This window comes from Ipomoea nil, unplaced genomic scaffold, assembly GCF_001879475.1.
Source record: "Ipomoea nil cultivar Tokyo-kokei standard unplaced genomic scaffold, Asagao_1.1 scaffold0688, whole genome shotgun sequence".
In the NCBI taxonomy this organism is placed as follows: Eukaryota; Viridiplantae; Streptophyta; class Magnoliopsida; order Solanales; family Convolvulaceae; genus Ipomoea; species Ipomoea nil.
The window spans coordinates 4,954,748-4,980,751 of NW_017617116.1; the positions used below are offsets into that span (position 1 = coordinate 4,954,748).

The window sequence follows — 26,004 nt, forward strand, 5'->3', positions numbered from 1 at the left end:
TTGAGGAGCTTGATTTCAATTGAAGATTTTGTTAGTCTTTAAGTGTAAGTAGTAAGGGTGCATTTAACAATGATAAACATAGTATACATTGTTTAAGGGTTGTGTATTGAATAAGAAAAAGAAATTATTTATCACTCTCAAATATAATTCTCTGATCGAATTGAAACTCTTGCTTATTGTCTGTAGTGGTAGTATATACTTTCATCTCTATACCAAGATTTCTTCCTTGTTGCTTGATAGTCCGGGAGGCTTAACTAAACAACAGCGTTGCCCTACACACCCACATGTGCAACTAGTGACCAACTCAATTAAAAAATATATATATTTGTACTTAAAAAAAAAAAAAAAATCCTTTGTTGACCCACAAAAGCCCATCCCTTCCGCCTACCAAACAAGATATAGTAATATGTTAGTTTCCTAAAACACTTAAGTTATTTAACTTTTAATGGAAGAGCTCAATTGTTGAGACTTGAGAGAAATGTCAAACAAGTATTCCATTTATGCTTTCAAAATCTGACGTTAACAGTTGGGGGTTTCTGCCATTCTGTTGTGAAAAGTTCAATTTGTCAACACGGACTCTGAAACCCCATGCAGGAAGATGCTCAACACATGAAGACAACTTCACTGAAATAGTATAGTATATAACTATATATATAATAAAGAGAGGGCCCCCCATCTGCAAACCTTTTCTGGGTGCTAATGCCCACAAACCCCTTTGATCCTACTCATAATACATAGGTTTAAGTTTAAACTTTAAACTCTAAACCTGAGGACCCCTCGAGATGTGCCTCGATGATGCAGGATATGAGTGTTTACTTTCTGTCCCAAGGTTGAGATCCCTCCCTTGTTGAGAACTCGAACTCGGGTATTTGCTTGGTCACTAAACCCAAACTAATAATAAATGAGTTCAAAATGATAGGACATAACTCAATTAATTGATCAATTTAAAGAGATGTCATAACAATGAGATATAACTCAACTAATTGATCAATTTAAGGGGTATACTGCAACAAGCTTCAATTTTTAGGGTGACGAAAGAAATCCACAACCATTATCCAAAAGTATGTCATATGCACCGGATAAACTCATAAACCCCACCGAGCTCACCCACTCTTGTAGTCTTGTATAATAACTCATAAATTATACCAGAAAGGTAATTACACTAAGAAAACCATATGCAAACAAGTTCGACCTAAAGAGTGTTAGCAATAATAAAATTCGTAACTTTCAGGTACAAAAATTATATTTCACCTACTTGGCCATCATTTTAGAGACTGAGTGCATTTTGATAATACAAATCAGGGTAGAAAATATGATATTAGATGAACAGACAACAGATGATCTGTGATTAAAAAAAAACATTGGAGAACACATACATTCAAGTATCTTGGGACGCATATTAAGGAATCCGGACTAATATACTTATCCTAAAAAGAGGTACACATCTAAAAATAGATGAAGATTTTGCTAAGGAATGCTGAAAATCAAGCAAGCTGGGACACATGTTCAATAAGGAAACGCGAGTGCCACTGTAACTTTTTTTTTTTTTGTTTACCATCGGTTTGAGCAGCAGCACCTCATGACTCCTTGGGCGTAGAAGCTTGTCGAAGTCGGCGTTGATGTACATCCCAGTTGTATATGCGAGCAGTCATGACCTGAGAGAAGCAGCTTTATGATCCTAAGCTAAATGTAATAGTAGCTAATGACTAACGATAAACCAAAACGATGTAGTAGCCAACATCCTAAAAATGTGGTCGACATGTTTTGTGTCTTTTAAAGGCCAGAATATCTCGAGCTAGAGATGCATTCATCAGCTCAACATGTAAATCGGGATAACACAGCAAACAAATGGAGACAAGTACTTTAACATATCGGTTGCAGGTTTGCATCTCCAAGTACTCGTGAACAAGTTTAATGTATTATAATCAAAATAAGAAATACCTGAGTAATTGTCACTTGGTCCCTCAAAAATTGGAGGTCAGCTACAAGAACCTCCAAGCTAGCTTTTGCGTTCTCCAAGTTCTTTTGAAGAAGAGAAGTAGCCTGCACCATGAATTTGAATATTCAATGAACTTTTTAAATGCTGTATGTCTGTGTATGTGGTATGGTAATGATAGTAGATATTCAGGTGTCAAATAGTTCGATAAGAATATGGGAAAAATACCAACAGAAGAAGCAAGATCTTTGTGATGAAGAACCAAAAACAATGCTAGACAGCTTGAGTCGAATGATTACTTGTAACATACATACATACATACCTCGTCAAAAGAATACTCCAGCATTACATTTGCTCCTAACCACAAACATACAGAATCTGTATCTTCAATACGAGCCCGGGAATAAATGCCTTCTGACACTTCAAAATCTGCAAGTAGAGCCTGCAACCAATACAGTGAAGGATTCATTTATAACCCATAAATATTTTAAATTCAAAGGTAATCATAACTTGGGTATATGTGGCAAACTTTGAGCAGAAAATTAATTAACGAAAGAAAACAATCCACAAGTCAGACTGGATTATGTATTATTCACACTCCATAGTCATAATCTCTTATTGGATGCTTCAACAAACGAGGTTGCTGTAGTTACCTTGGTAAATATCTTGATAGAGAAAGCAGTCACAACTCAAAATATAAATAGAGCATATATAATTAAATCAGAAAATGAGCATGCTTGCCAGTGAATTACACAGGTCAAATATAACACAGTGATGACTAAAGAACTAGTCTAATAGATTAATGAGGCAGCAAGAAACAGTCAATATCTAAAGAAATGCATAGCATTAGAACAAACCTCACTGGTGGCCTTCTTAGCTTGCAAAGTGGCAACAATATCTAAGCACTTCTCAATGTCAGGAATCTTTGCCTGGTGAGAGAATACAAGCATCAGTTTTTTTCTCACTTAAGTTAAAGCAGAAGGTAAATAATCATTTGCACAGAATTTGTATAAAGGTTCTCACTAGATTTCAGAACTAAATCCCTTTCAGAGATTTATTGTATTGTAACAGAAACTTCAACCTAGGTTCTAATCCTACAACCAAAATAATCATAAAGGTACAAGTTTCGATTATAGAAACTGTCAAGCTTGATATTTAAATGAGTGGAAACTAGAATTTCAAAGATTCTTGTTATTCTACATATTTTCAAATTTTGAAATATAACTCTGCCTCGACTAACCATATGGTGACATTACATACTCAACCATGTAATACAATTTCAAACCATCTCATCCACTAAAGCTGCAGAGCAAATAAAATACTTGCTTCATAAGAAATTCCTAGTGAAGATTTACACCTCTTAATTAGCATAAGTAAAAGCGAGAACAGTAATAAATGATCCATTAGCATGGGCAAACTATGATAGCCTATCATTCAAAACATTAATCATTGAAATGCACCTGAAGATCTCTCTGCTGAGCCAGAAGTTTCATTTCAACCACTCTGTATTGCTGAAGTCTGCAAATGAAAGTAAAATGTTATTACACAAAAAGGAGAGAGGCATTAAATTATATCCCTTAGAAGTACTCCTGCAAGTAAGATTGCATTAAAAGAAAAAGGAAAGAGAAAGCATTATGTCCACATCATTTTCTTTGATGAAGAACTTAAGATCTGTGTGTGCCACTTATTTATAGGATGCAAACTTTGAGCATAAGAAAATGATAGAAGTGAGGAAACAATATTTTAAGAAAAGATTATTTAACAGAAAGTGATAGGTCAATGCCATTTAGGCATCAGTTAAAGCTAGTTTTGCAGGACTAGAGTGTTTATAGAAAAATGAGGTTTTAAGCCAGCAACAGTACAGTCATCAAGTCAAGTAGGATAGCACTCAAAGCTATGCTATGCCTGGTGCCCAAATCACTCTCCCACTAATATCACATATATTCAGAAGATAAAATCACTCTCCCTCTCTGTGGAAAATTGGGATATCAAGGAATTTAAGATAGAATGTACTTTAAAATATTTTACTGTTCGCTATTTTGCTGATGATGTGACTTAATTTGAACAATAGTTTGGAAGAGTCCAGACTGCATTCTGGAAAGGATCCTCCCCCTTAAGAAAGAACCATTGAGATTTAGCTCTCTTTAAGCTAGGTTAGACAAATTGGGGAATATATAAATAAATTACATCCGAAATTTGGTAGGAACAAACATACAAACACTACAAAGAGCTGAACTAGATATTAAATCATCAAGGAAAAGATCATTAAATAAAGAGTATATGAGTCAAAATTCAGAACTAATCATTAAAAATACAAATTAAAAACAAAAGGACATTCACAGTAGGATATCAAACTTGGCAATTCGCCAATACCTCAGCTTAGCATTTCCAACACCATAGAATTCAAAGATCATAATTTTACATCTAAATGCATATAAAGCCACCAACCAACTTTATTGATGAAGCTATTAAAGGACACTTTTTTCAAGTTTCTACAACAATCAACTATCAGCAAACTCGAACTTTTTAAAAAAATTGTGTTCACTTCAGTAATGCGGATATTCAAAAGTTGAAACAACCATTTAAATAAAAAATAAAAAATCCCTTTAAGTTCCGAAGTCAAACAGAGAACAGAAAACTCAAAACAGATTCCAATATACTAATACTCCGTACATTTCAATATGCCATACGTTGAGTTAAGCTAGGAAAAATCTACAGCAGTAAACAGTAAAATCCTTAGATTTGATCCAAACAATATATTCCGACACCGAAACACATGCGAAAGAAATTTTCTAAAGAGAGAGAGAGACACCTTTCTTGGAAGAAGGCCAGAGCGGAGTTGACCTCAAGGCCGGAATCGGTGAGATACGTCTGAACATCATCCACGAACGCCGCCGCCGGAATTCCTCTCCTCTCCGTCAATCCGGAGGTTGATGAAGAAGTCGCAACCTCCGCCGCCATCTGCAACTGTTCCTGTGCTACGAAAGGGAGTCGGAGATGAGTATTAAGGGTTTTAAGGTCAGCTTCGGCAGTAGCTGCAGAGACGGGGCAGTGAGAACTGAAGGGAAGACTAGAGGAAGAAGAAAGAGTTAACGGGGAAAAACTACGTCGTTTTAGTTTAGTCCGCAAATGAATCAGATATGCGGCCCAATTTGCTAAACATTTGAGTCCATTTTGTTATGGATTGAGATTAAAGGCCTAATGGGTTATTGACAATAATTTTGGATCTTGAAATTATTAGGCCTATATCGGTTCAAATATAGGCCTAGTGGGCCTCCATTAAATCTATTAATTTTGGATTTGCTTCATATCTTTATATCGTGGACTGCGATAAAAAATGACGCGGCGCACGTGCACCGCTGTCAAGAACGGCGCCGTTACAGTTAACGGAGTGTGTATTTTTTGTGTATTAATTATCAACTGAAACTACAGTGTATCTAAACAGACACTGCCTTACGTATTATTTTTATATTATCATGCAATTGAAATGAAATGAAACTATAGTTGTATTGAAATGAGGAATTAAATTGAATAACAATTTCACATATTTGATTGTATATTACCCAACGAAATTGTAGTTATATCAAAATGATACTGTAGTTGTGTTGAAATGAACCTATAGTGTATATATAAAATGAAATTGAGTAACATTTCACATATTTGAGTGTATATTGTGCAATGAAGCTGTAGTTATATCGAAATGATAATGTAGTTGTGTTTTAATGAAACTATAGTGTATATAAAATAAAATTAAATAACATTTTCACATATTTGAGTGTATAAATTAAATATCGAATAAAACTGTAGTTATATCGAAATGAAACTGTAGTTTTGTTGAACTGAAACTACAGTGTATACAAAATGAAACTGAATAACGGAGTTACTTTTTGCGGAACGGCGAAAAACGAGTGCCGTTTCTTTCTGTTGGGCATATAATATAACATAAACATAAATGTGTAATTCAACTATCAGCTTAGGCTTTTAGTTGAGATGGAACACATGCTTCAATTTGGTATCAGAGTCATGCCGAAGGTCATGGGTAGGGGAAGTGTTGAGCATATAATATAACATAAACATAAGGAATATATATTTGATCAAACTAAAGTTGGAACACTTGAACTCAAAGTTACCATATTAAACTCACCAGCTCAAGTGGTGCATTTTGTAAACACCATTTCAGAATTAAAAATGACTATTACATGCAAAGGGTTGGGGATGAACATTTTGTAAACACCATTTCAGAATTAAAAATGATTATTACATGCAAAGGGTTGGGGATGAAAAATTTGGCCCATACAGGTCTCGAACTTGTGACCTTTGTGTTATTAGCACAACGCTCTAACCAACTGAGCTAATAGGCCATTAATTTTCAATTTTCAGAACACTATTATTTAGTCGATGTTTTAGCTAAAATTGGTAAAATGGTTATGAAATGCCAAGTGTTCATATATAAAATGCTACCCAAAATTAAATGACTCAACTCATATTCATTGTCACTCTATTTTGTATTTATTAATTATGATCAATTTATCACCAATTAATCATATGAAATTAATTATATGAGGGACATGGGTTACAAACTAAAGACTGTTGAGCATATGAGACACTACCCACAAAAAAGAAGTAGACAAGCTAAGCAATGAGGACGAAGACAATGATAAATCTATCCGGAATTGAATTAACAAAATTTAGAGTAATTCCAACCAAAAATTAGTATCTACTCCCTAATATCATACAAACTACAATAAGGGTGTGTTTGGTTCATGGGTTTAATAACTATCATAAATGTGAATCAAAAGCCATTGTTATTGTTTGGTTGACATATTTCTAGAACACTACTATGGGATTTGATTACCCTCTTAATTAGGAAACTCATTCCCTAATAAAATAAGTGTTTCATCCCATTATTCCCCCTCCTAATTGGTAATTTGATTTTCAAGTTTGGATTAGTTGCTTTTAGATTTTTGTTTTTATTCTTTTGTTCATATTAATGCTTTGGATGTCTTCATATTATAGAATAAATTGTCTTGATTTTTTTTTCTCGTATTTTTAAAACATTTATTCCTATTATAGGATGATACATAACCAAACAACAATATTGCTAATCATTATGATTTCATCCTACTACCAAACATGCAAAATACTTTCGCCAAAACCTATTCCCATTACCAAGTATTTTATTTCCATTCCGATTCCAATTCCCATGTGCGAACCAAACATACCCTAAGTATTTAGATAATTGTTTTTAGAAAAGTAATACAAATTAAACATTAATTTTAATATCAACTATAATGATTGAACTTTTCCTATATAATCTTACATTGATATAATATACTTTGAATTACTTATTTAAATACAAACATTGAGCATTAAATCAGTCGTGCAATGCGCGTGTAAAACTAGTTTAAACCTTAAAAACATCACTAATTGTTTGCTAATGTATCACGTAAAAGATTCATGCAAACAATATGATCAAACACAATAATTTTAATGTGTTAATTAAATAAGGCTTTAGTGTGTTAAAAGGATTAACATGTTACAAATTTGAAAATAAATAAATAATACCCATTATTTTGTATCTGATTTTGTGATGGGGGTAAGGATGAGTAGGGAATTAGACTTAGAATTGTGGAGCTAATTGCATAGGTATAATGGGTAGGAAAGAACTTTAGTAGGAGAAATAGATAATCAAGTAATCAACTATCATCCTTATCTATCATATATCTAATCCAACTACTCAACTAGTATATATGGGTACCCACACCCTTGCCGACTTGATGAAATTTTGCAACAATTTACAAACTTCTATTGTGTCCATACATTTTGTATTTACTAATTAAGTGCATCATTTATATGTTTGGATTTGCTATAAATATTAAAGGGAAGGGATTGATGTATAAACAAACACAACAAATTAAAGTTCCTGCAGCGTGTGTATTTCCCCCCCCCCCCCCCCCCCCCCAAAAAAAAAAAAAAAAAAACCTTAATTAACTACCCCGAAATGGGTGACTGAGTGTGTAGAGCATTATTATACTAATAAAATGTCATGAATTTGATTCTTGTCAAACGCTTTCTTTGTCAGTTTGTCACTTAGTGCGATTTATCTCTCTTATGTGATTTGCAAACTATTACACATGAATGAGATTTACTTAGTGCACACTCTCGAATAATGGTTATAAACTTTCCTTGTCATCCAAAGAGTTGGTAAATAGAGATTCACTCATGTATGTTTATCGTGAAGTCCGGTGAGCTATGAGATTCCACCTTAAAGGATTAGACTTTGCTTTTTGCCGATATTGTTAAGATTTGATCGCCCTAAACTGATTTAATTTAGCCTTTCCATTTATGTTTTCATCTTTTGTATTTTTTTTTTTTTTTAAAAAAGGTAAGATCTTAACATGGAGCTTGTGGTCCAGTGCCACCAAGTTTACTCTCCCATATGAGGAATCGTTAATTGGAAAGCTTTATATAAATACCGTGCTTATTGTTTTGAAGGAGACAACACTCCTTGTACTAACAAATTTAATCCATTACAAAAGCATTTCATTTTTAATTACATTCTTTTTCGATTGCCAATCAAAACATAAGGTTCTAATAAATTCAATTCCCTATAAAAGATATTAACTGATTTTTTTGTTTTAAACCGATTAACTATGAATAATCTAGAATGCTTTAATTTAGCTCCTTATAATTCTTTGTAACTAAGATTATAAGATGTGCTTAATCCAAAATGCACATTTAATTAGAGACTAGCTTTTACGTTAAAAAAAAAAAAGAAAAAAAAAAAGACGTTACAAACTAGGAAAAAAAGTTATGTTGTCTTGTACGTTATCAATGTGTGGTGGATTAGATTATTGGATTATAGTAATGCTGCTTTTTCCTTTTTGTTTTGCTTTTTCTAATCCCAATATCTCATCCTTTTTTTGGATTGAATAGTAAAATACTTTAAGCACCACCATTTGGAGAGAAATCAATAGCAGAAGAAATTAGAGGAAAAAGAATAGTAATTCGGTGGAAAAAGAATAAGGTAGAAATACATTAGAAATTTAAATTACATTATTTGTTAAAAAAGAATAGAAAAAGAAGAAGTGATATAAAAACTAAAATGTTTTGATGTAATAATAATAATAATAATAATAATAATAATAATAATAATAATAATAATAATCAAAAGTAAAAAAAAAAGTCTTTTTCTTGTTTTTTTTTTTTTTTCCTTTCATTTTCCTATTGAATTACAATTCATATGTGGTAAAGTATAAATTATAATCAACAAAATGAAGAAATTACAATTCCGTAAAATTACAATTCACTCTAACCAAACAATCCATAGGTTTTACATGATCACAAATGAAATAAAACTCCAATCATTAATTCATTATAATCTAAAAACATAATAAGCTTCAATCCAGTTATCCAGGTTATGTCCATGGTTTTATGTCCGTTTTTTCTGTTAACTTTTTTTGTACCTTATGCTATAAATGTTGTACTACATAATTATTTAGACAAAAATATCCATGCCGTTATAACTTCTGTTATCTTTCACATTATTATTACCATGCACATACATACACAATATCTTTTTCTAACATTCTTCAATTGGTAAGTTTGATTTTATTTAGATTTAATTAAATGTTACCATAGTTATATTTAGTAATATATCATTTCTATAATTCTTATTTCATTAATATTAATATGAATTCTACAATTATATATATATATATATATATATATATATATATATATATATATATATATATATAATTAAGATTTTAACATTAAATATTAATATTGGACATATATTTTTGCGCATCGCGCATATGAAATACTAGTATAATTTATAATACCCAATAAAATATACTCTCAGCTCGCACATATACATACATATACAATTATTGCACAATATCTTTTATTTTCTCCTTTATAAATTGCAAGAGTGGTCAATTACCTTTTTAGCTACATACCTATACTAGATAGGATTAAAATACTCCGTATTTATTTAGGCTTAGTGTGGAGCATGTGGAAATTAAACATGTTGGCCCATCAAAAATGAAATCCACATTTTATTCATAACTTCATACTTAAGTTAATGGCAATGCTTGTATGGCAGTAACCCCTATATATTTGTGTACACATTTTTTCGGTCAAATTCATTGTATGTATAAGATATTTTTAATTAATATAAACGTTTTTTTATATATAATTTATAGACTAGTACACGACTATACGTAGTCGAATTTATTAGCACATTTTCAAATAGTAATTACGAATTTTTATTGTCAAAAAAAAAAGCATGAATCGATGGATTTGAACTATACAAATTAAGATTAAGAACATAAACAACTATACTAGGTTATATTGTATATGTTATATGTATGTATTACTGTTGAACTAGACAAAAATTGAAATAAATAGAACAAAATAAAAAAGAGAAAAAAAAGGTTTTTGAATAGTCGTGCTGTGGATGAACTCGATGATGTGATGCTATTTGATTGTATTTTCTTTATTTGATTATTAAGTAAAAAAAAAAATTAATGTAATGTGGAGGATTTTTTTTTTTTTTTCTGTAAGAGTGTGCACGGGATAAATCTCGTCTTGTGATCTTAGCTGGAAAAAAATAAGGAGGAGGTAAATCAACATATATATGTTAGTTGCCCATAGCTAATTGACTTAAACCAAGTTGGCCAATAAACCTCTCCCGCTGGGAGTCGACCTTATAAATCTTGTGGTTACTAAATCAATAGTCTGACCCACTTAGTTGGGTTACCCCAAATAATTTTTTTTTTTAATACTTAGGTGTCATCGGACTAATTCTAAACCCACAAAACTCTACCCGTAGAGTAATTGCAGAGGTAAATCGCGAGTCACACAATCAACCCACCAATCATACCCTAGTTTTCATGCACGCACAATGAGCATAGACGGAGCCAGAGGGGGGCAGGGGGGTCAGCTGCCCCCCCCCCCTCACCCCACCCCACCCCTACCCTATATTGTATATAATATGTATATATAGTACATTCTTCATATAAGTATTATAAAACAAATTATGTAAACAAAAGCTGTGATAGACAAGGTGGTAGCTAATGTGTATGTGTTTTGGAATGGCCTGGATTCGAGTCTTTGCATTGACAATGTCACAGTCTTCTTCACATTTTTGATTAACACAATTAAATTTTGGCATGATATATATAACTTCCATTATAACTTTCTTTATATTAATAATGGAATGTGTAATTTATAATGTGTTTTATATTCGAATTGTTTTATCAAATAAATTATGTTTCATATTTTGTTATAAATATTTTTATAAAATTTTAATATGTTTTATTTTTCGCTATATCCAACAATATTTATTGTTATACTTTTTAAGTATTTCATTTTTTTTTAAACTTTCTCTTTTATTTTAATTTTTTTTCCCTCACTAAAAAAAATTTCTGAATCCGCCATTGAATCCATCCTTACTTCTTTGCCCCCCCTCAACATATTTTCTGGCTCCGTCCCTGACAATGAGTCTAAGTAAATAAAGAGTTTTATACTTTTATTTTCACGTTAGGATGTGAATTTAGGAAATAAATTTAGGATGGAAAAGTAACATTATTTTTATTTGTTTATTTTAGAGTTCTAAATAGGCCTTTGTAAGAAAGCGAAGTAATAATAACATAAATCAAAGATTGTATTTAAATTATATATAGTGCAATACTAAACACCCATATAGGGGATACCCATCCAAACTACACCTATACTAAGGCTCAAAACCTAGATCTCCCACATAGGGGAGTAATCCAATACCAACGGACCACAAACCACTTGGTTCATTAGTATTATATAAATTCTTTATTAATCATAAGGCTATGTAATAAATATTATATAATAATTATTTTAATAAGGGAGAATATCAATTTTTTAAAAATATATTATGGATGGGAATGATGATTGCACTAAATATTGTGATATGGTTAAGGATCTTGTAGGCTTGATGTTTCATTTATTGTCGACAAAGTGATTTATTACTTCCCATATTTACTTATTTACCCATGACACTCCCATAATTACTTTATTTTTAAAATAATTATCATCCCAGTCTTTCAATTCAAGGTGTTGAAATTTATCAAACAACAAATAATCTACACTTAAAAGTTAGATTGGCTCAATTTACTTATTTATGAGCTTAGAATGAATTCATAAAGTGCAGGATATAATCTAACAAATTCAAACTTTTGTTATAAAAGAAAAGAAAAAAAAAAAAAAAAAGACAATCTACACTTGTAGAAATTGTTTATATATATCTTCAAAAGAAAAAGAAATTGTTTATATATATTGGGCTTCTTAGAGTTTGGATCGATTAGCTACATGGAACCTAGACTGATTTATCTCTTTGTGGTCTTTTGATGACTAGGGTCATACATCAATCTTCACCCAGAATGTTCATTGAAACAGCGGCTACAAATTTTTTCGTAAATCAAAGATAATTTACACTTAACTATTTTTGTACTAAATAATATTATTTGTACCAAAATTATATTCATAGAATATAATTAGTATAGCTTTATTATATTTTTTATATTTATTAATAAGGTTGAACAATTGACTATTATAATGAATATAAACAAAATAACACTAACATATCATAATGCATATATTAAATACTACAAGATTTAAAAGTAAAAATAATTTAATTAAGACATAATTATATTAAACTTTTTAACAATGGAGGAAGCAAGAATGACATGATGCACCCACCCATGCTTGCTACTAAAGATTATGTGATGTGAGGTGCAACCAACATTTTCCCACATATGATATGGGGGGGGGGGGGGGGATATTGCACATTACTTGAATAAATAAATTACTAATAATTAGTACTAAAAAAATTACTAATAATTAGAAAGAAGATAAAAACAATATAAATAATCAATATATAATGAAAACAAATGTAAATCATGAAGAATTTGTAAGTGTATAAAAAAAGTAATTAAATACGATGTACAAGTTATTACATTTAACATATTAACAATTTAAAAGGGGATGGTTCAAAAAAAAAAATAAAAAAATAAAAGGGGTAAAGGAAAAAAGAAGAACGGTAACATTAGAAATAATTTATAAGTGTACAAAAAATAAACACAATATATAAGTACTTATCATTACAACTAATTAAAGTAACACATTTGTTATCTATGTTAGAATTTAGTTTTGTCATTGTTGATAGGTGTTTATATACTTTTTTAAACAACTTTTAATTTGGTAATGTTTTTCTTTCTTCTTTTTTTTTTTTTTTTTGTAATTTTAATTTGGTAGTTTTTTTTTTTTTTTTTTTTTTTTGTGACGAGGGAAACTTGCAATAATTATCCGAGGGTGTGAGCTAAGTAAACCACACTCATGCATAATAGCCTGTAATTCACACATGAGAGATAAACTGCACAAGGAATTAAGAGCCTATGCGACATGCTTAATTGAGAGTGTTAGTAAGAATTGAACTTGTGTCATTTTGATATGAGAATCATATTTCATCCACTCGATCGTGGCTAGATATGGTAATGTTTTTTGGGTGATGAGAGAAACCTGAAATCACTACCCGATGGTGTGCACTTGGTAAATCCCGCTCATGTGTAATGTTTCGCTAACCACACAAGAGAGATAGACCACATTAGAAAAATCATATGTGATGGGCTCAACTAAGGTGTTAGCAAGAATTGAACTTACGACTTTTTGGTGAGTCATGCTCTGATCTACCCACTCAGTCATGTCAATTGGGTTAGATTTGGTAATGTTTTTCCCAAGTACCATGGGTGTAATCACTATGTTGTACATGTATGTCAACCCCAAATTTATTGATTATTAGCCATTTGTGTTACTTAGAGACTTTCTCTACAATCTGAATGCATGATCATATATCAAGTCTATTATATTGCAGCCCATGTGCCATTGTATTACTTTATTTTTTGATTGATCCTATCCACCTTTTGTGTTCCCACTTTGGCTATTTGACAGTGATGATGATTAATCCAATGTTGCCTTTGTGAATTATTTGCCATAACATTTCAATTGATTGCCCTCTTTATCATTATCATGTAATCTTGTCTCTTAATCCCTACACAAAATTCTTAACAAATAAGATGAAGGTTAAAGGATAGGTTTTTTTTTTTTCATCTTCATGTTGAGAACATTGGATCGAGTAGCCTACCTTGAATGGTGGATGCCCAATTATTGTAGGTTAAACCAATAATGAAATAGAAAAAAAAAATGATGTTTTTAGTATCTTAATTATGAAAAATATCTTACTTAGTCCCCTAAGGCCTAATTATCTGCTATTGGGTTAGTAGTTCAATCTCATTCCATCTAATCTAATTAGTAGCTAAAGACATATCAATACATGGAGGCAACTCTTAGCAAAGTTTTTTCGATAGTTGACTTGATAACCATAAATTTTTAATTTTGACTTTTACTGGGAGTTGTCTATTAACATTTTTTGTTTGACCCAGTCAACTATGTACAACCTAGGCTAGTTTAAGAGACCAAAGACAAATGACTACGTTGGTTCAGTCAATTATTAACAACCTAGGCTAGTTTAAGAGACCAATTCAAAGACAAATTACTGTGCCAGGTTAGTCAGCTATTGACAACCTAGGTTAGCTAGTTTAAGAGACCAAAGACAAATTACTGCGTGGTAACTCAATCTGGTACGATGTAATATATGTTCATTGCTACTTTCTCAACATACTAAAGCACAAAGAGAGTCAATATGGCCCCCACTAAGACTCAAACCACATGACCCCTCATTTGGGAGATCGAGCCAATTCATGCCACTTAGACCACAAGGTCATTGGCATATTCATCATTATTTTATGCCTATTTTATCAATTAAATATTATATTAGATAGTTGGCGTCACAAGTTAATTAACTACCACAAGCATGTCTTGCTTTCAACATTTTTCAACAATAAAGTCCGAAGATCACATGATCATTAAATTATATTGCTTACCGGCATTAATTCAAAAAGATGTTTAGAGGTCAAACAATTACGAGGAATTCAACATCCTTTGAAAAAAACATCCATAAAAGACAATGTTCATAATAACTAGCTGAGAGAGTAGTACAAAGGGCGTATTTGGTTCAAGTTAATTATAACAATTTTACATCCTCCATAAGCTCATAATATTTAAAAAATTTTGAAGAAATAAGATTTTTGAAAACGTGATACAAATAAATTACAAAATCATTTCCAAAAATCTCACATTACCTTAAAGAATTTCATGTTCTTAAGAATCAAATAAAGACACACACACACACACACACACATATATATAGCCTCAAAAGGGTGATCGAGTGGGTGAAACATGACTCTCGTACCTAATGCTTATGAGTTTGATTTTTGTCAACACTTTCTCGATCAAATTCATTGTATAAGGTCTTCTTAGTGTGGGCCGTGAGATTTATCCAATGTATACCATCAAATAATGACTCTGTATTTTTCTCGTCATCCAAAATAAAGACACATTAATGTTCTTATAAATAATGTGAGATTTGTGAACATATAACTTAATGCATCCTAAATGTACTCTTTTTTCTTGTTTTTTTTACAACTAATTAATGTTGCTAAGGAAACAAAAATTACAAATTGCCTTCCGAGTAAATATTAGAACAACCCCAATAGTTAAATTCAAATTTGGGTTTTTGATCAGTTGTGGCAGAAAGAAAAAAAGAAACGAAAATAAATATATATAGAATTTTGAGCGGCGGCCACTCTTATGTGTCAGGCTGCCAGCTGAGTAGACCGGGTGAGTGCAATGCGTGCCAATTTTTTATTTTTTATTTTTGTTCAAAAATCAAGGGTTATTGATTTTTTTTTTTTCCGATACATTAGTTACTCCTGTTTGTACATTATGTGCAGGAGTCTTTATCATCTCTTATCAATTTTTTTTTTTTTTTTTTTTTATTTTGCATCTCCTAATAACCCTACATGTGTGACGTTAGAACAAGAGTTATAGAATGACCTTTAAACCTTTGAGCTAAACTCTATAGGGCAGGAGAACAAATTTTGTGAGAGACATAGCTTAATTAATTGATGGTGAAATAAGGAATCTCTTTATTTGGGGCTTAATCAATTTATATCTTTTTAAGTGAAATATATCTTATCTAAAAGATAAAGTAATTATTCTTCCGTAAAATGGACCCTTCTAAGCAATAAATAATAGAATACATAACTTAGTACAACTTAAACACCCCTCTGGAAACTCATGATAATCTCCATAATACACAACATTACTTGTTTCAAATTTTATATAAATAATACATAATCATAAAATTAACTTACATTTAATAAATAAATAAATATCTGTATACATGTTTTTTATACTTACTTTTTTTTTTAATTAAAAAAATTATGTCTTGAAATTGGAATTCTACTTTGATTTACAAGAAAATTCATAGTCGTTACATACTCAAATGTGGCTTCTGGGTGAAACCAGATTTATGTTTTTAACCGTCAATTGACCATAATGAGATAAATCAGTCTAAGTTGTCTATGATTGACTGATTCAAATTGAAATAATTAATCATAAAACTCATAAGTTTTTCCTAAATCACTTCTCTCTGCTAATAATTATGACCTGATTAATTGAGCATGATAAAATTATTCTGTAACTGAAAAGAAGAGTCATATATTTTATGGTATTGATTTAAAAAATTGTATTTATACTTTTAAGGGCCATGGTCTCGTTTATTAATAAGAACGAGGCTACAAAAATTCAAAAATTTGACCTTGAAAGTAACATTACAACATGTGCGGTAGTACAGGTGGAGACAAGAGTGTGATTGCAGCAATGGCCAAAATGTACTGAAAGCTGCTGCTTTGCTTATGGTTTTAGGTTTTAGGTTTGGTCCTTATCCATTTAACTAACCACCAGACAACAGTTACGTTGTGGACATGTTTCCATACCTGTCCCCTTCACTTCCCAATTACTTGCAAATTTACAATTAAAACTTTCACAATTATTTCTGTATTAATTATACCACATTACTCTTTAGGTTTCACCTTTTATAAGTTTAATAAATTTCCAAATTTAAAGTCAAACACTTTTTGCGCAAATAACACTTCTATGGCTCTGTTTGGCAAAGCTTATTTAAGAGCTTATAGCTTATTTTAAACTACTAATAAGCTATAAGCTCTGTTTGGTAATGTTCCCAAAATAAGCTCATAGCTTAAAATAAGAGCTTATTTTGGAACACTACCTTAGATAGCGTTTCAAAATAAGTTCATAGCTTCCTAACTTTTTTGTTCTTCTTTATCTTTATTATTTTAAAGAAATGACATAATTTACACTTCCCAATTAAAATCATTTTCTCTCCTCCTTTATCTGCAACTTTCACCGCGAATATTATTATTATTATTATTATTATTATTATTATTATTATTATTATTATTATTATTATTATTATTATTATATTGGCAACAATATTGCTACTTCATTATAAGATGCTAGATCATGATTATGCTAATAGTTTTATTTCAAAATGTTAATTTTTTATAAAGACAAAATGTTAAATTTTAATATGTAAACAAACTAATTTAAATTTTATGAAGATGTCCTTTTTAGTCTTTTACATTTATCAGTTTATCAAAAAGCTAATTTTACCAAACACTTTCAATTATAACAGCTAGCTTAACAGCTCTTCAGTTTTCAGCTCCGAGCTTATAGCTTTTCAGCTTTCAGCTCCTAGCTAGCTTTTCAGCTAGGTTTGCCAAACAGAGCCTATGACTCTCCTTGAGGGAATATAATGTCACATGATCAAAACTCCGGTGTGGGATATTGACTGCGAAAGATAGAGAAAATATAAAGCATATATTGTCTTGTAATGGAGCTAATAGTACTAAAAAAAAGTTTATACACTAATATATAGTCACAATAATGTCAAATCCATATAAACTTATTGGGGTGGAGGAAATTCAAAGGGTTTTTTTTTTTTTTTTTTTTTTTTGGGGTAAATGAAGCCTCTTTAACTCAATGATTAATTGTCACGTCGTTTAAATAGATTGTATAAATTTAAAATATGTAGTATAACTCCTGCAATATGTATGTCATGATAATTGGTTCCCCCGGGGTTCAACCTTGAAAAAAATGATAATTGGTTCATAACCCAAAAGGATGTGAAATAAAAGTTATATTGTGAGGTTATATCAAGGAGTTAATACCATCTGAGGTCCCCCGAGTATAGTAGTTTTGCCACGTTTGGTCCTAAACTTTCAAATTGACCATTTGTGGTCCTTCGACTTTCAAATTTAACCATCTGTGGTCCAAGTTAACCACCTATGGTCCTTCAAGTTTCGAAATTTAACCAGTCATGATCCTCTTAAAAGGATCATGGTTGGTTAAAATTTAATAGTTGAAGGACCATGGGTGGTTAACTTGGACTACGGATGGTTAAATTTGAAAGTCGAAGGACCACAGATGGTCAATTTGAAAGTTTATGACTAAACGTGGCAAAACCACTATACTCGGAGAACCTCGGATGGTATTAACTCTTATATCAAGCTTCATGGATTAATGTTAGTATAGGCTAGAAATAATTAAATACTCTCTATCTCTTTATTGTATGATTAGTTTTAAAAAATTAAAAAGAATTTACAAGAATGATCTTTTTTTTTTTTTTCTTTAAAGTATGATATGAGGATAATTTTTTAGAAAAATAAATAGTTCATTGAATACATGTCTATTTAAAAAATAAAAAAAAAAATGCTTATTACCCCGTATTTTTTACTCCTTAACAATATAATTAACATCCCTCACTGATGTTACTAAATTAAAATGATCGACTAATAAATAAATAAATAAATAAATAAATAAATAAATAAATAAATAAATATATATATATATATATATATATATATATATATATATATATATATATATATATATATATATATATATATATATATATATATTAAAGAGAGTCTAGCATGATTTAAAAATGCAGGTTGCAATTTGAACATTTCAAAAAGAAAAAGAAAGAGAAATTACCTCTTAAGTCTTATCTGATCTATTCTAAAAATAAATTTTCAAGATATATTCCACATTTACTACGGACACACCGCACACGTCATGTGAAACAAATCAAACAATGCTGAAATAGATGACACTATTTTCATTACTATTTCTGATTTATCTTTCATCATATCATATTTTATTATCAATTATATTTCTCCTTTATCCAAAAATTAAATTAATCTAATCGAATTTTGATCAAATCATATTCAAAGATAACTCTTTTAAGGGTGTTGCTACATAGACATAGTTCAAAATTCTTAATAGATAAAGAGCATGATCATATACTATGTTGTTATTGTCTTACATTATGTGAGATAAAACTAATCTAGTCGAGTCTTGATCAGACCCTATTTAGAGCTAGGCAACTCTCCAAGAACGTTACCTTGTTACATAGACACATGGTACAAAATTTTGAATAGATAAAGATCGAATTCGATCATTTACTATTTTGTTATTGCCTTACATCACGTGGGATGATACTAATCCGATCCGCAGAGTCTCAATAGGGTCATATTTGGAAGCAACTCTCCAAAGATGTTACATTGGTTCAAAAGTTTGAATAGATAAAGAATTCGACCATTGACTATGTGTTATTGCCTTACATCTTGTAGAATGACACTAATAATCCAGTCGAGTCTGATCTTAGTCGGATCCTATTTGTAGCTAGATAGCTCTCTAAGAACATTACATAGCTATAGAGACATAGTTCAACATTTTGAATAGATAAAGAATTTGATCATTCACTACTATACATTGTTACATACTCTCTTACCTCCCATTGGATGAAACTAATCTAATCGATTCTTGGTCGGACCCTATTCAAGGGCAGTTCTCCAAAGACGTTATGTTGGTTAAAAATTTTGAATAGATAAATAATTTAATCATCCACTGTGTATTATTACTTTACATTTCACAGAATAAGACTAAATTCAATCGAGTCTCGATCGGTTCCTATCCAGAGCCAGCTCTGCAAGCTAAGGATGTTACATTACTACATACACATGGTTCAAAATTTTGAAGGGTTGAAGAAAGTAAAGATGAAGAAATGGATGATTGAGGCCTAGCTAGGGTGGTATTGGCAGGAGTACAGTAGTGTTAAGTGTTGTGCTCTAAACTGTAGAAAGTTGAAAAGTGGCATTAATGGAGGGCACATGGGATGGGCAAGTTATCTGGGGTTTGATGGGCACATGGTGAAAGCATACCAAACAGCTGCATTCCAAATGTGTACATATATATATATATATATATATATATATATATATATATATATACAGTTGCAGCTGCATGCTGACTTTGATGGCCTCTGGATTAGTTAAGACTACCAAATTACACATGCAGGCAGACTAGCTGCTGACTGCTGTGGTCCATCATTCAATCATCATGGACTCCCTATCCCATACCCTATCACCATAAACTTCCAATCAATTCTCTCACTCCATATATCATATATATATATATATATATATATATATATATATATATATATATATATGTATGTATGTATATATGTATGTATATATAGTTGCATTTAAATAAGAATCAGTTTTCCCATACGAACTTCTAATATGAAGGAATGCACCATAAGTATTACATGGATGCACAACAACTATATATATAAAATTACTAGAAATCAGACTTGAACGACTATTATATAGGATAGTGCCTTGAAAATACAATAGGAACGAGACAAAATAAATAATCTTGGCGAATTGATGGGGTCATGGGACCCCAGACCCATTTTATTGAGAAAGTCTTGGTCCAAGTGGCGTAGTGAAATAAGGAGGTTGGCTCAAATCTTGTTGGGCTAGAAAGGCATGGTAGCCCAGAAAGATACAAAAGAAGAGAGAGAATTGAAGGAGTTCGTCGGAGCAAACCCGCCGCGATGATTCCGACCGACTGATAAGAAGAGAGAGAGAAAGAGTTCGTTGGGGCAAATATGTGGCGGGGATTCCGATGGCGCCGAGTGAAGGCAACAAGCACCACACCATAGCTTGGAGCCTTGGAGTAAAATAGTAAAAGGGTGTTCTACCAATAGAGATCAAACCCAATATCGCCAATATAACATGTGCGACCCTGGACTATCTACCAGGTCACCTCATCTCATATGTACTAAAGCGTTACTTTTTATATTTGTTCCTACTTTCGTAAGCTGGTAGCTTTACAAACTCGCCATGATCGGACGGCGGCGTGGTCCGCAGGCAACCTCCGGCCATGGCACCCCCAACGGGCCTAGTGCGCCCCGGGGTGTGGCAACGGCACCCCACCAGAAAGGGGGCACAGTATTAAAGATGTATATGTGTGTGGCTAGGGTGGTGAAGACGTTCTGATGCAGATAGAGGGATGGCGTATGTGTAGGTGAGTCTGGGAACGTGGCACACATGGTTGGAGGGAAATGAGGAGCCCTGGATTCTGTACAAGTGGACGACATCCAAAGGTTGAAGTACAATATAAAAGGAGGGGATTTGGCATGTTAGGACATTATCTTTTAGGACACAATACACCTACTAGCTTGGTGGTATGTGCCTTCTCTCTTTAACTAGCATACTAGGGTTCAATTTCTAGTAACTATGATATTATTCTTAGTTCATTCCTTAGGTTATAGTATTTATTCTTTGGACCGTCATTTTAGACCGGAGTCTCAGACTTTGTACGTACTATTTTGGACCTAACGTCCCGGATAATAAATCTACTATTTTCCTACCCCATTTTGTACCTCCACACTTGATTTATGGTGAACTCGCTCACAACAAAATCATCATAAGGCAATTTCTCATTTCATGTGCGATTTACAGAAAATTTAATTTAGGTGTAAATGCATCCCTCTATAATAAATGTTATATGAAGCGTGAACCGAAAATATGCTCTCGAGTTTGGGTTGTACCATTATTGAATTTTTTATTTTTTTTTGAAACCAGTACCATTATTGAATATATGAAGCATTTTTATTGCATATTACCTTTTTTTTTTTCTTATTTTCCTAACACATTTAATATGATAAAAATTATATCACTTATCCAATTGCTCAATATTAGTATTACCACCTAATTTGTAAAATCACTTCTATGTTCAAAGAATATTAATTAAATAAGCTAAGGGCCATCATCTCTTACCTACTCTAGTGTGTAACTGTTATTGTTTTTTTTTATTCATTAACTTTTCAAATCCAATAACGCCAAATTAAAGAAACATGTTTTATTTTTTTTTTGAATGCTACTAGCTCTATTACAATGTAGTATCTATCTGTTCATATACTTTCTCAACCTACTGGAACACAAAGAACTAATAACGCCTCCACTGAGGCTCGAACTCATAACCTTCCAAATGAAAGTCCAACCCGGATACCATTGGACCATATAGTCCTGGTGAAACATGTTTTATTTATTTACTTTTAAGCTCAACATTTAATTGCATGTACAGAAAAACCTAATACTCCGTAACAAACATTCATACAGTTATTTAGTTGACTCAACCCTAAGACTACTGTTAAAGATAATGCATTCAGATGCTTTTTTAATAACATTTGAGGGATTCTTTTTTAAACTTCTCCCAAAAAAGTTGAACCCCCAACCACAAAGCTAAGGTTCTCACATCCTGACTCAATAAAACATTTGAATTTAGGAGAAGAATAAAACATTTGAAATTATGTAAATTACGGTGACTCAGTAGCTCAGACCTCTCATTTGGAAAAGTCACTTACATGCCGCTTGACCACAAGGTATTTGGCGAATACATTGCTATTTAATTTACAAAAAAATTGTATTTTTCATCCTAAGTTATAGAGTAATTGTAGAATTTATTTCTACTTGGTGGTCGTGCTGATTTCTCATTCCTAAGTTATAAATGGTGTTGTAAATTTCGTCATTTTTCTAATAGTTCATGTTTACTTCTAGTCCCTAAACTATAACTGACGTTACAAATTTTGTCTCTAATGTTTTGTTAAAAAAAAAAAAAAAAAGGACGAAATTTCCAATCTCAATTATAGCTTAGAAACGAGAAGTGAGTACGACCAACAAGTAAGAACGAATCCTACAATCACTCTATAACTTAGGGATCAACATGTCAAATTTTGAATCTCCACTAGTGTGTATTGGTAATTTGGAGGTGGGGAATGGGCAATATAATCCAATAAAGCCCAAGAAATTATACGGTCTGATTTGAAAGTTGTATATTGACCTTCTCGGGTTAAGTTGGTCAGTCATATGTTTTTTTAGCCTGGTTTATCTTCTTGTGATTATTTATCGGCTATGATCATAAAACGGCCAAGCTTCACCCGTAGTATAAATTTGAGTAACGAATGATTACGGACTTTCTCGTAAATAATATATATGGGTATATTTGGGTATGCAACCCTTTATGAGTTTAGGTCAGATATCTCACATGCAAACTTTTTACAAGCATGGGGAATAACTCACTTTTTGAATAAAAGTTTAGAGTAGGGAATGAAGTTGAGCTACCAATCCCTACCATACATGATGTGTTCCAATTGCTCATCAACTTTTATCATGTACAGAATATATCTATTAACTACTATTCCCCTGGCCTGCTGATTTTTGTCTCTGCACAGTATTTCTACTGGTAACAACTCATAAAAAATTTACAAATTTATAGTCTAAATTTGGCTTCCCAAGTCATTTTCATTGATGCTTCAGCACTGCATCCACCTCAAATTGGTTAAGAAACAAAGACGTTGCGATCTAAGTGTCAAACATATTCATACATGAATCCGATGGCAAATGAATATGGTCCAAATGAAATGAATTTAACGCTATGGACGGAACTTTATACGTCATGAGAGCTTTCAAAATGATGTTATCGAATATAAAAAATTATAGTCAAAGATAAAAATAAAAATTGATAATTGTCTACGTCAATACTCATTGGTATGCACAATGTAAATCTCGTCTTCTGACCATAACCATAACGACCCTTAACCAGCAAAGGTAAGACATTGCTGTTATAAAGTCAACAATTTGACCAACTTGACTGAAACTACCCAATGAAAATATCAAATATGGGCAGATTAAAATCACAACTTTAATTGAAGGAGTAAACAGCAAGTATGAGAAGAGGTGTGGATCTGAAATCGCAATTTTAATTGGACTGAAAAGTAAATAGCTATAAAAAGAGTTGTGAAATCTAAAGCTTTGCAACTAAGGCACAATATTTCATAGTTATTATTTACTGATTTAATTTCGGTTGAAAATATACGTTGCACCCAGTAGGAATTGTATTTAACAGGGAATATTCATAGGACACGAAAAGGGATAAAAGAAAAAGAAAAAGAAAAATTAAAATTAAAATAGGAAAATGAATGGCGTCATCAAGTGGGAGGAGCTGAGCTAGAAGAAGAAGCGCCGGAAAGCAGATCGGCTAGAGCGCTCATGGCTCGGACTTGCATCTCCAGAGCGGCTATGTAATCAGTGGCTTCTTCTAGAATCACAGGCAGCGGCTCCTTCCGGCAGCCGGGAACAATCCGGCCCAAAACGCGAGCCTTTCTCTGTACGGTCGGTAAATTCTTCATTTTCAGCCGGAGAATACTCAATCTCGGCTTCTTCGGCAACCGGCTGTTCCCTCTCGCCGCCGCCGCCGCCACCACTCTCTGCCTCTTGTTGTGCTTCTTCATAAACTTCAGCTTGAGGCGGTTGGTGAGGATCTCGCGGCTCCACCTGGTACGCCCCTTCGCCGTAACCGCCAAAACTCTGTCCGCCACTTCTCGCACCGCTCTCCCGCCCTTCGGCGCCGCCGGCGAAGAAGGCGGACTTAGCCGGAGCATTCGCAGCGCTCCGAGAAGCCTCGAAGAGTAAACCTGCTGTTGAGCTTCGGATTTCCATTCATCAGCCGAGCTGCTATTGCTCGCATCTTGACTCTGCGCACTCGGAACCTGGCTTCTCTTCTTCTTCCTCCTCCTCGCCGCCGCTCTACTCCCCGTGTTCGTAACCGTATTCGGCACCATACTCGACGCCATCAACACCGCCGATTCGATCAGACTCTGCACACCGAATTCCGAACCGAACTAATCAGATCAGGATTTCGCGATTCAACACTCTCTGTTCACACGGCGGATATGAATAGATGAACAGATGATCTGTGGATTCGATGAATGAATAACCGATCAGAATCAACAAGTACCGACAGATTCAAAGAAACAGAACTAACAACTCCTAATTACCGTCTAACTAAACATCAATTAACGCATAACAAGTATGAGATTAATTAAGCAATAATAAATCACAATTAAAATCCATATGAACAAAACAATCCGTACCGTAAAAAGGAAGGAACAATTTCCAGAAGCCTCTCCTCTGAAGTGATTCTCTGATGGTTTAGATGTGCGGGATTTGAAAGGGAATCACGGGAGCGAAGGTGTCTGCCCTCTTTTAAATGTGTGGGTGGACGAGAATGGAGACGGAGATGCATCATATACACATCACTATACCACTAACTACTGCGCTATTTTTTAAATTCTATTTTACTCAAATTAAAATGTTCTTTTTAAAATGAAATAATTTTTTTTAATTTTATTTTTGGGTTTGTTTGTTTGTCTCATTGGATACTTCAATAATCAATAATAAAATAGCAAAAGCTATTTAATTGAAGTATTACAAAACAATAACTTTATTTCTTTGTCCAATCAATTATTGTACCACTTATATCTTTTATTCTTTTTTGTTTTTAGTGCAACATTTAGTATCATCACTACTATAAGATTAATTCAGATTCAACTCACACGCTCTTTTCAATTTTGCAATTATATTAGTAATATGCTTACTAACCGCTTAAACTATTAACCTATCTTTCCTTTTTAGTTTAAAGCAACAAATAGCAACAACGGTTTTAATAGAGTTGATAGAGGATTACTGTTCAAAAGACCTCAAATTATTGATTTTGTATATATTTTCTATTTTTCTATCAAAAGAAGGGTTAAACTCAAGCGCCCAATCATTGTTGATATAAAATAAAAATTTAAAAAAAAAAAAAAAAAAAAAAAAGACTATACGTAGCCCCCCGTGTTCCTAGTCTATCTTCCA

At 32.3% G+C, this 26,004-nt stretch overlaps 2 protein-coding genes and 1 non-coding gene across 3 annotated transcripts; all 3 read right to left on the reverse strand.

Annotated features, from left to right (window-relative positions):
* Positions 1-1,300: 1,300 nt before the first annotated feature.
* Positions 1,301-5,021, reverse strand: LOC109175264 (probable prefoldin subunit 3). The gene is made up of 6 exons (XM_019324501.1): positions 4,749-5,021; positions 3,397-3,454; positions 2,794-2,865; positions 2,259-2,378; positions 1,942-2,043; positions 1,301-1,655 (listed from the first exon to the last, which is right to left on the reverse strand). Exons 1-6 carry the CDS (start codon positions 4,895-4,897, stop codon positions 1,578-1,580), a joined length of 579 nt encoding a protein of 192 aa, XP_019180046.1. The 5' UTR covers positions 4,898-5,021; the 3' UTR covers positions 1,301-1,577.
* A 1,202-nt stretch (positions 5,022-6,223) lies between these two features.
* TRNAI-AAU lies at positions 6,224-6,297 on the reverse strand. Its single transcript has one exon. It is a non-coding gene; the product is annotated as a tRNA-Ile (tRNA).
* Positions 6,298-24,119: 17,822 nt separating this feature from the next.
* On the reverse strand, positions 24,120-25,386 carry LOC109176107 (transcription factor bHLH147-like). The gene is made up of 2 exons (XM_019325535.1): positions 25,242-25,386; positions 24,120-25,061 (listed from the first exon to the last, which is right to left on the reverse strand). Exon 2 carries the CDS (start codon positions 24,939-24,941, stop codon positions 24,297-24,299), a length of 645 nt encoding a protein of 214 aa, XP_019181080.1. The 5' UTR covers positions 24,942-25,061; positions 25,242-25,386; the 3' UTR covers positions 24,120-24,296.
* Positions 25,387-26,004: the final 618 nt, after the last annotated feature.

What these genes read in the sequence shown, in the direction of transcription:
- LOC109176107 (XM_019325535.1), bottom strand. Translation starts at nt 24,941, where the DNA reads ATGGCGTCGAGTATGGTGCCGAATACGGTTACGAACACGGGGAGTAGA.
- LOC109175264 (XM_019324501.1), bottom strand. Translation starts at nt 4,897, where the DNA reads ATGGCGGCGGAGGTTGCGACTTCTTCATCAACCTCCGGATTGACGGAG. An exon ending in CTCAGCAGAGAGATCTTCAG is followed by an intron (nt 2,866 to 3,396) that starts GTGCATTTCAAT and finishes TTCTCTCACCAG; the next exon opens with GCAAAGATTCCTGACATTGA. An exon ending in TGGAGTATTCTTTTGACGAG is followed by an intron (nt 2,044 to 2,258) that starts GTATGTATGTAT and finishes TTCATGGTGCAG; the next exon opens with GCTACTTCTCTTCTTCAAAA.